Below are 11,059 nucleotides of genomic sequence, written 5' to 3'. Positions count from 1 at the left end.
AAACATCATCTTTGAAGATAACTGTGACTCTTTTCTGCTGTAATTGGCCTATACTGATGAGGTTGGTTTTTAATCCAGGCACAAAGTACACATTGGTAATCACATGAACCAAATCATTAATCTTTAACCTCACATTGCCTTTTCCCATCACAGCCATTCTTGAATCATCACCAAGTTTGACTGAGTCTCTATAACTATCATCAAAATCAATAAACCAATCTTGATGACCTATCATGTGATTACTACATCCAGAGTCAAGATACCATGGTTCAATTGCATTGCCTTTTGATTCTTGATTGGTTCTTGACATGAGCAGCATTTCTTCTACACTATTGTACTCAGCATAATGAGCATTACCTTCATACTCAGGACACTCACTCTGATAATGTCCAAGCTTGTGGCACTTGAAACACTCAACAAACTCTTTGTTTTGCCTTCCCCTGCCACGACCTCTACCACCATTGTTTCTTCCTCTCCCTCTACCAGCTCCTTTCTCAGGATTAGAGATTTTCAAAGCCTGTTCATCTGTTACTTCAATCTGTCTCTTCATTCTCTGCTCTTGCACAATCAAACTACTCTGCAGGCTATCAATGGACATAGCTGTAACATCATTTGATTCCTCTATAGAGCAAACCACATAATTGAACTTTGAAGACAAAGGTCGCAAGATCTTTTCAACAACTTCAACTTCTTGCAGTGTTTGACCTTGAGCACTCATGCGATTTGCAATTGCAAGAGTTCTTGAGAAGTATTGTTCAACTGTTTCATTATCTTTCATTTCAAGAACTTCAAATTCTCGTTTCAATGCTTGCAGATGAGCACGTTTCACCTTTGTGGATCCTTAATACTTACGTTTCATAGCATCCCAAATATCTTTGGATGTGTTGCGAACAAGAATCGTTTCCATAATGGAACGCTCAATAGATTGAAAGAGATAGTTCTTTACTTTTAAGTCTTTCAATTTGAGCGCTTCAATTGCTTGCAATTGCTCAGCTGTAGCATCAGGTGGCGCCACCGTGATGCCTGGTTCAATTAAGCTCCATAGCTCCTTCGATCGAATGAGATTCTCCATTAGCATTGCCCAATGCTCGTAATAGCCATCAAATTTAGGAACTTTTGTGTGATTATACTTCGTTTCTTCCGCCATTGATGAAGAAAGAAAGCTTCAGATGAGAAAGAACGAAGAAGAATCTAACTGAAAACGGTTGCTAAAACGGTTGTAACGGATTTTGGTTAGAAATTGCAATTTCTCTCTCCACATGTCCCTAGAATAGGAGAACCTGATACCAATTGTTGTTGTTAGGGAGTAATCAGCTAGTTTATTCATTCACAATGAGGCCTTTTATAGGCAAGGTACAATAGATTGCAATCCAAGCCAACCAGTTGGCTAGCAAGCCTGCAGGCAAGGCAAGGCAGGCCAGGCCAAGGCACGCGCGCGCACATCTGTAGGCCAGCAGGCTTGGCTTGGCTTAGGCTGCAACTAGTTACTTAACATACAAGCTAACCAATCCTAACATTTTAACTAATTTTTTAGTTCGTGCACAAAGTCGCAATATTCATCTTCTTCCTTTCATCAATATCTTCAACACATCTCGGATTTTTTTTAAGCAATCCAAACTCATTTCCATTCTTCAACAACAAATTCAAAATTAAAATCTAATGATATAGAGTAGAATAGAGAAAGAACATGACGAAGAAGGTTGGAAGAAAGAGGATGAAGAAAAGTAGAATAGAGTTAGGTGGTGATGGTTACCATCATATAATAATATAGACGTACATGATCCAATGATTTTTTTAAACAAAAAAAATCAAATGATTAAAATTAAAATAATTAGTGAAGTCTATGATGGATCATCTATAATGTTGGTCCACCTTATACATTTGGGATTAGAAATTAACTGGAATGATCTTTTTGGCTAACGGAGATAAATTTAAAGGACCATAGCGTAATATTTATTAATTAAGAGAACAAAATAAAACCTAAAAATTAGTTAAGGGATTAAAACAGTAATTAAGCGAAAACAAAAAGTGTTAATTTTTTTTTTGACGAAAAAACTGTTATACTTTCTTTTTGAAGGAGAAAAAAAGTGTTATACTTGTCGGGGACTCGGGGCTAAACATAGGAAAATAATTATAGTGACCGAAAATAAAAAAATTGTATATTTAAAAGTAAAATTCCCTCAATCTAAAAATTTGTATTTAGATGAAACTATTTGTTTCGAAGTTTTTATTTGCACGAAATAACAACTCATCACTACACAATATAGTGTTCAATATTGGTCTTTGAAAAAGAAAGGAGGAAGAAGAAGATCGATGGTCATTACGATAAAAGTGAAAGTGGTAACAAATTTTATTGTGCAAAATAGTTTCAATAACAAAAGAACTAATGTGATTAACCACTTTGAATTGTCATATTTTTATTTACTCTTTCCTTCGCCTCATCAATTTTTGATCCTTTTAGAGTTTGACACATGAATTAAAGAAATAATAAATGTTGATAAGTTAAATCTATTTTTTTTACTATTAATTTATTCCTTGATTAAACCCACTTGAGTTGGTGCATTGGTATTGGCTTGGGACCTGAGAGTATGTTCCTCTTGAGGTCTGAGGTTCGATTCTCTCTGGTGCCAATTTAAGTGGACTAATTTAGCTTCTTCAAAAAAAAATTATTCCTTGATTAATATGGCAAAACAATATATGCAACAAAACTTTTTTTGAAAAAAAATTAAAAGAATTATATGATATGGAACAAAGATAATATTGTTTACTTTCGTTTTCTCCAATTGAAAACGTTCTTCATTTCTTGCCCTTAGATTATATTTGGGAGTTGAGTTTTTGAGGGAAGAAAAGAGGAGGACTTGTTCTCCAATTCTGAAAAGGTTTCTCAAATTTATTAAAATAGTGATTGTAAGTATTATACGTTCTTCAACGTAATACGTAAGAGTTGGAGTTCAAATTTGAATTTGGAATTTCAACTATTTATTTTAAGAGGTAAAATTATGACCACTAAACAAATAAAAGTAAGATGCATGTAAGATTGAACAAATGTATGATAAAAGATGGATCTGAGTAACTAATTCTATAATGTATTATTATCGGGATAAACATTCGATCATTCTTCCATTAAAATCACCTAATCAATAAAAAAAAACTCTTATTTATAATGCAATATCCATCACATGGATGGTGGAATTATTGAAATAAAATTAATTAGTTATAAGTATAAATGAGAAATGCCTCACCCTTCTCTATAAGAATCTTACTTCCACTTCTTGATCATCTCTAAAAAAATCTCATTCCAAGTATCAATAGGTCCAGGCAAACACCAATGAACACAATCATTTTGTACATTTTTTGGAACACCATTTGCAAATGGAAAAGGATTCATATAAGGACCAGGATGACCATCTGGTCTCAATAATGCCAATTTAGTTACATCCAACACCTCAAATCTAACCGCTCCAATTTTTTTTACTTTTACCTTAGCACTTTCAACTTCTTCTATCTCAATCTTTCTAATCTCACCTTCCATTCCTCCAACTACCTTTTCCTCTTTTCTATAAGGCTTAGTCTTTGAACAAGTACCAGCTTTATCCCAATCACCTTCAAAATGAGATGGTGAAAATGTTTTCACAATCACATCAATTTTTTTTCCTTTAGCAACTTTCTTCTCAATTATACTATTAAGGGTTGTCCTTAAAGCCTTTCTTAATGGACCATAAAAATCAATTTGAGTATGATTAAGCTTAGGACAATTTAAGCTACCAAGAACTAAATCATTCTCATAATAAATTGAAGGAAGCAAAAACCAATGACCAATCGATATAACAATCATGTCCAATTGATTAATATCCCTTGCCCACCTTTCATCAACAAGATCCAAAAACATTGTATTATAATAATTTCCTTCATTTGATTTTTCAATACCATGTACTAGAAATGGAGACCAATACAAAGAAAAATTAGCATTATGAGAAGGGAAGTGCCACCTACGAAATTTATTGTCCTTACCATTTTGGTAAACAAGGTTAGGTGTTGAAGTAGTTGCTAACAAGCAAAGAAGTGACTCTAATTGGTTCCTAGCTAAAGAGTCCCCAACAAAAGCTATGTGTTTGTTTTTAATGAGTTTGAGGAAAGTGTTTGGTTCAAACCTTGGTAGATTGCATTCATTTGGCTTCCATCTCCAATAAAGATAGCCTAAATCAGGCCTCCCATTTGTGATGCATTTCTCACTCTCTTTGATTGTGCCACATGTTGTGACATTGTATATAGGGCCTCTCATGTCACTTACCCAATCTCCCTTTGAGTAGTCACATGATTTTTCATAATCATAATCATTGTGTTTCACTGCAAAAAATATATTAAATAAAAATTAGTAAACAAATAAGTAATTTTTTTTCTATAAAAAAAAAAAAAAATTATTAGTATCACGTTGCTGAGACTGAATCCTCTCCAGTAAAATTCAAACCACATAAAAATAAAAATAAAAAATAACAAAATTTAAATAACAAAAAAAATGTTAAAGGTGTGGATATCACTATAAGTATCCATAAGTGAATTCCACGAGGGGAAATTCTTTCTCCAAGTAGCATGATTTTATTTAAAAAAAAAAAAAAGGAAATTACGACTGCAATTGTAGCTGCAACATCAAACTTTTGTATTATTGCAACGCAATTGTACTTGTTGCATCATATATATGTTTAACTAAGATTTTGTAAGATATTAAGAAAATTGCAATTGTGATTGGTACACAATTTAAATATTTGCCCCCTAAATTAAGAATGTAGAATATTCATTAAAAGATAATTATGCATGGATATACCTATAGAAGAATTTGAAGGAGGAGAAGAACAAATAGAGGAGTGGTAAGTGAAAATGTTGCTAGAATGAAGAAGTTGAGTTGGTGAAAAAGGAGTAGAGGAGAAAATGTTGAAGTATAAACAAAGAAGGGATATAGGAATCAAGGAATATAGATTCAATTGAAAAATTCTCTTAAAGATGGGTGGAGGATTATCATTGAAAGGGTTTTTGCTTCCCATTTTCAAAGACATTGTATGTTTTGTTTCATGCCACTAAATCACTGTTTTGTGGTGTTGTCGGTTGTGAAGAATGAAGCAAGCAAGAGTATTTGTATTTCACTTGTTTATTGCATTGTACTTGTCAAGATAGGATGAGAAAGGACACCCATTGATTTTTTGTCTCGTGACTTTATTTTATGTCTCTCTTTTTCTCAACTTTATTTCTCTATCTCTTCTTTCTTCCATGATTGTTGGATCTTGTTGAATAATTAAGTGTTTGTTTATTGTATCACGATAAACCTATTAGCTATTATTTTATATTGAATCTAACCCATTTTTTCTTGTACATATAAATCATCATATTCTATTATAAAGTTAAACATGAAAGGAAAAAAATACCAAAAAAAAAAGAAAATCATGAAAGGAAAAGAATAGATGATATTTTTGTTCACCGACAACAACTAGTATACAAAATACTATGTACTAAAATAAGAAACAAAAAATATTTATTTTTTTCTTTTACACAAAAAAAATTCTTTTACATTAGTCAGAATTATGATAATTGAATATTAAAAGTTTGATAAAAATAATTTCAATATTGATATCCGACAAATAATAAAGCTAAATCTTAATGTCAATTATTGATTCGGCTTCTTTAAAGTGAGTGGTTCACTTTAAAGTGTAAAACAAGTCATACCAACTGTAACTAATAAGGAACCTTTGACATATACTCAGTTTATGCATCTGACTTTGGACACTGATTCAATGTGAGCTTAAAATGATTCATCAATGGAGTATTCACAACCTTCGAATTACTCATGTCAATTTTGTCTAACACCTTTTCAACATAGCTTTTTCTGATAGAGCCACAATTTTCCAGCCCCCCTATTCTTGTGAATTTACATCCCAAGAATCTTCTTAGCAACATCTAAGTCTTTTGAGTCAAATTTTTTACCCAACTGAATTTTCAATTCATTTACATCATGTAAATGATTAGCAGCAATTAACATAAAGTAACAGAAAAATAAAAGAACCATCAACAGCTCCAAAAGTAAACACATATACACCGCTTGTAGTTAATGTAAAGCATGTAAGAATCAAATCGTTTGTACCACTATCTTGGGGATTGGTTTAGACCATACAAAGACCTCTTCAAGCAATCCCCAACATAGTAGTGCAAACAATTTGATTCTTACATGCTTCATATTAGCTATAAGGGGCACAAAAATGATCCGATTATCTATTACTGACCAGTATGACATGCTTGTAGAAATTCTTTTTATAACTTAACAAATAATAGGACTATAGGAGATTACAAAGCTATATATGTATGTATATATATATAGGGGGCTGCTAATTTAGACCCAGTTGGGTCTAAATTAGCAAAGTGCACCTTTTCAGTTGGACCAAAATACCCATTCTTTTTAATTAATTAACCAAATTACCATCAATGGACGCGGATCCAGTGTCGCGCGCGTACCGCAGGACCATGGTTACAGGCCGTTAATTTCCATCAGACAGCCAAGATCTGATCTCATCAAGACTGTCTGATCAATCAGACAGCCCATATCATCCGAATCCATCAGATTCCAGCGCGTGCACCACACTGGATTACAACCTGGAGAGAGAAGAATCTACTTTTTAAAAGCAGGACACGTGTCGCTGTCTGATTGGCTGGGCGTGATTTTTTTCCATTTAATACTTTGAACTCAATTATTTCGTTGTAAATTAATTTTTTATTTTTTATTTTTATACCAAAATTCATAATTTTTTTTTCTCTACAAATAGAGACTTGGTTCGTTTGATTTGGACACAGAAAAAAAAACCAAATTTTTCACTACCTTAATCTCATTTTTCACTGCCTTACATTAACTCACTGAAACCATTCTACCAGGAAAATGGTTTCAGAGTACAAATCTCTGAAACCATTCTACCAGCTAAATGGTTTCAAAAGCAAACACAATTAATAAATTACTCACTGAAACCATTCTACCAGTAAAATAGTTTCAGAGTACAACTATGTGCAACCATTCTACAAGCTAAATGGTTTCAGAAGCAAATAACTAATAATCAACTTACTGAAACCATTCTACCAGCAAAATGGTTTCAGATTACAACTCTCTGAAACCATTGTACCAGATAAATGGTTTCAGAAGCAAACACAATTAATAAATTACTCATTGAAACCATTCTACCAGTAAAATGGTTTCAGAATACAACTATGTGCAACCATTCTACCAGTAAAATGGTTTCAGAAGCAAACATTAGTTTTTAATTACCGTTTTATCTCATTTAATTAACTAAAAATAGTTTCAAGTCTCCAAAAATTTCATAAAATATACCAAAAGTTTCAGAATATTATCTACTATTTTCCTGGTATAATGGTTTCAGTGAGTTGGTTGAGTGGTGCGTGTTAAATTACAACACACAAGTAACGTATTTAGTAGACAAAAAATGAGATTAAGGTAGTGAAAAATTGCATTTTTTTTCTGTGTCCAAATCAAACGAACCAAGTCTCTATTTGTAGAAAAAAAAAATTATGAATTTTGGTATAAAATAAAAAAAATAAAAAATTAATTTACAACGAAATAATTGAGTTCAAAGTATTAAATGAACAAAAATCACGTACAGCCAACCATTGTGTGACACGTGTCCTACTTTTAAAAAGCAAATTTTCTCTCTCCAGGGTGTAATCCAGTGTGGCGCACGCGTTGGAATCTGATGGATCAGGATGATCTGGACTGTCGGATTGATCAGACAGTCTTGATGAGATCAGATCTTGGCTGTCTGATGGAAATCAACGGTCTGTAACCATGGTCCTTCGGTACGCGCGCGACACTGGATCCGCGTCTATTAATGGGTATTTTGGTTAATTAATTAAAAAGAATGGGTATTTTGGTCCAATTGAAAATGTGCACCTTGCTAACTTAGACCTAACTAGGGTCTAAGTTAGAAAACCCCATATATATATATATATATATATATATATATACACAAATGGGCTTATGGCCCAATACCTAATACTCTTAACAATGTTTCCCACCATCCTTAATGTCTTTTGATAGATGAATTGTGTACTGGATTGTGAATTTTTGTAAGCATGTGCTTGTATGATTTTGTGCATGTATGTTACAGAGTCTTGAACGACAATGCCTATAAATTATTGGCGTGTGTGTGTGTGTGTGTGTGTGTGTGTGTGTGTGTGATTGATGGATGCAGTATACAATCAATTGATCTATTTGCATTCTCTGTTAGACTTAATGGCTATATTCTCACATCTTTGTTATTGTATGCATGTTCAAATTATTTATTTTAGTACTTTTTATCAACTGACAAATTGATTTAATTATTGTAGTTAATCATACTCTTCCTACTTCTACCTTCAGATATGTTGCACTAAATGTGCTAATGAGAGCTGTAACTGCTGATGCTCAGGCGGGACAGAGGCACCGTGCAACAATTCTAGAATGAAACTAATGTTCAATTCGGAAAAGAGCCCTTGAACTTGTATATGTTCTGGTGAATGAAACTAATGTGAAGCCATTATTGGAAGTCAGCCTTACTACCAAAATTTGTCACTTCCTTACTTAGGGAGAACTAGAATAGAAAATTTGTATAGATCTGTGTAAAACTAGATTACTTACATGTGACTAGTCATTAGTTTAGATGCAAAATACATAATATTACTTACATTTTTTCCTGCTAAGGTTGGGTAGTTCCAGCCATTGATATCCCCACTTAGCTGAACTAATAGGGAATGGTTGATTTTGTTACCTCTAAAATTCAACCCAACTCTATTAAATTCTTTCTCCCCAAAATTTGTCCATCCAATCTCCTTCTGCATTTCACATATTTTTAAATATTATTAATTAAACATAATTTATTGTAAAAAAAAAATAATTAAACATAATTTGAAAAACAAAGATTTAGATCAAATCAATTTTATTTTAATTACCCTTGAATGCTTTGCATATAATTCCAAAATGTATGTCTTTCCTGGTTCGGTCTTCAAGAACTCATCAATGTAACCTATTAATTAAGAATTTTTGTTAGAATTTACACAATAATATAGTGTTCAACAATAAAAAAGTGAATTAAATTTATTTTTACCTTGAATAACTGGGTCAATTTTTGTCTCTATGAATTCTTTTCCTTCCTCTGAGTTGAGAAAGTTGATTGCTTTTTCGTAAATTATAGAAGCGGATTTGATTGCTTTGTTTTGAGCTATAGAAATGGATTTTTCCTTCAAATTGTCCTTCGAGTCGTTAAATATGTTTAAGATGTCCTCAATTTTCATCTTGCTGTGTACAGTGGAAATAATGCTGGAAAATCTCTAAAACCCCTTTCTTGCTGTGTTCACAGTGGAATAGTAACGCAAATCTCTAAAACCCCTTTGGTTCCATATTCATCTTGTTCTTGCTGTTTTCAGTGAAAACGCTAAAACCCCTTTCTTGCTACACAGTGGAATAATGTGTCTTTATTTTATTTTTGGTAATGTCAATTGTGTTCTTTAAAAATTACAAATAATGTCTATTTTATTTTTTTATGATGGAGATGAGAATCAAACCCAGGATCTCATGCATACTAAATTTATCCGATCTAAAGAAAAAATTATTTGCAATTCGGTTTGATTTTAGATGGCTAATTATATTTTTTGATTCGATCCAATTTAGTTATGTTTAATTTGGATCGATTTTTGGATGTACAAATTGTAACAACCCAACTCTAAATAATAATAGAGTTAAAATTGAGATTTCAACTACAAGATAAAATTAAGAATTTATTGAGTAATTGGAAATTATTCTTTAAGAGTACAGTGTTGGTTTGTAGTAAGTTTGTAATAACCCAACACTTTATTATTAAATGGAGGCTGTAATGGTAGAATTGTTATAAAATAGCTCATTCGTTATTTTGTTATACTTATTTTGTTATATCAGAAACACCTACACTCCCTGAAGATTCAAAGTAACCAAAGATTTGTGATGTATGTTTTGATTTCGTCTTTATCAATTGAATTAGTAATCGTGTTTGTTTCTTTGTTTTTTGGAAAATTTGATTCTGGTTCGGTCGCTCTTGTTTGTTAATTGTTAAAATTTCATCTATTTCATCTATATATCTACATATCAAATTCAAATTCAATTCGATCCATCTAGATCTCTATTTCATCTGTTTTTGATGTATGGTTTGTGTGTATGTATGTATGTATGTATGTATGTATGTATGTATGTATGTATGTATGTATGTATGTATGTATGTATGTATGTATGTATGTATGTGTGAGCATTATTCAATTCAATTCAATTCAATATATGTTGCTTTTTCAATTCAAATTATGTGTGAGAATTATTCAATATATCTATATATCAAAAAATTCAATTCGATACACAAGAACAAGAACCCCACGAATCAACCATTGAAACTTCACTGTTTGATGATTTTCGTGTGCTATGTGACTCAACTCCAATAAACTCACCTCTCCGCCTTCTCCTTCTGCTCCCTCTACTTCTATAGCTAACATCTTCGCCTCTCCATTCTCGTCCTCTTCATCTTCCATTATCATTACACGTAGTTGCCTATCAGGGCATTGGTGCAAAGGGTGAAATGCACCCCCACATTTAAAACACAACCTCTTCCTTCTTCTATCCATCAGCTCCTGATAAGGTAGACGGGTAAAACCTCTATCACGAGGCCCATTTTTTTCTTCTCATGTTGGGCTTGATTTTCATTCATTTGCCCGACAGATGGCCCTCTAGAACCTCCTGCTTATTTTTCTTTCACAAACACCTAGTCAGAATTGCTACTCTTACCCCCTCCAAAAGAGTTGGGACGATTTGGGCCAAACCCAGATCTAGGCCCACATTGGAAATTAGATCCACTTCCTCCTTTGACTTCTCTTTCTACAGCTCTGGTCACCTGTAGTAATTTAGTAGTGATAGAAAAGGCCCATTGTTTCTATCAGGTACGATTCAAATCACCTATTATTTGTTCTATGGACCCAAACTAGTATGTTGACTACTGAATATGGAGTAGCTATCACTTTT

General features: G+C 32.7%; 1 protein-coding gene across 1 annotated transcript; it reads right to left on the bottom strand.

The window, feature by feature from the left end:
- Nucleotides 1–3,066: 3,066 nt before the first annotated feature.
- On the bottom strand, nt 3,067–5,244 carry LOC123906762 (xyloglucan O-acetyltransferase 1-like). Its single transcript, XM_045956747.1, has 2 exons — nt 4,823–5,244; nt 3,067–4,347 (listed from the first exon to the last, which is right to left on the bottom strand). The coding sequence occupies exons 1-2, from the start codon at nt 5,049–5,051 to the stop codon at nt 3,260–3,262; spliced, it is 1,317 nt and encodes a 438-aa protein (XP_045812703.1). The 5' UTR covers nt 5,052–5,244; the 3' UTR covers nt 3,067–3,259.
- Between the last annotated feature and the right edge of the window lie 5,815 nt (nt 5,245–11,059).

Source organism: Trifolium pratense, linkage group LG2, assembly GCF_020283565.1.
Source record: "Trifolium pratense cultivar HEN17-A07 linkage group LG2, ARS_RC_1.1, whole genome shotgun sequence".
Classification (NCBI taxonomy): Eukaryota; Viridiplantae; Streptophyta; class Magnoliopsida; order Fabales; family Fabaceae; genus Trifolium; species Trifolium pratense.
Note: the sequence above shows the minus strand (reverse complement) of the source record. Positions and strands in the feature narration are given on the sequence as shown.

Excerpts from the sequence above, each read along its gene's own strand:
- LOC123906762 (XM_045956747.1), bottom strand. The coding sequence starts at position 5,051 with ATGTCTTTGAAAATGGGAAGCAAAAACCCTTTCAATGATAATCCTCCA. Across the intron at positions 4,348-4,822 it reads TCCTTCAAATTCTTCTATAG|TGAAACACAATGATTATGAT; the intron begins GTATATCCATGC and ends TATTTTTTGCAG.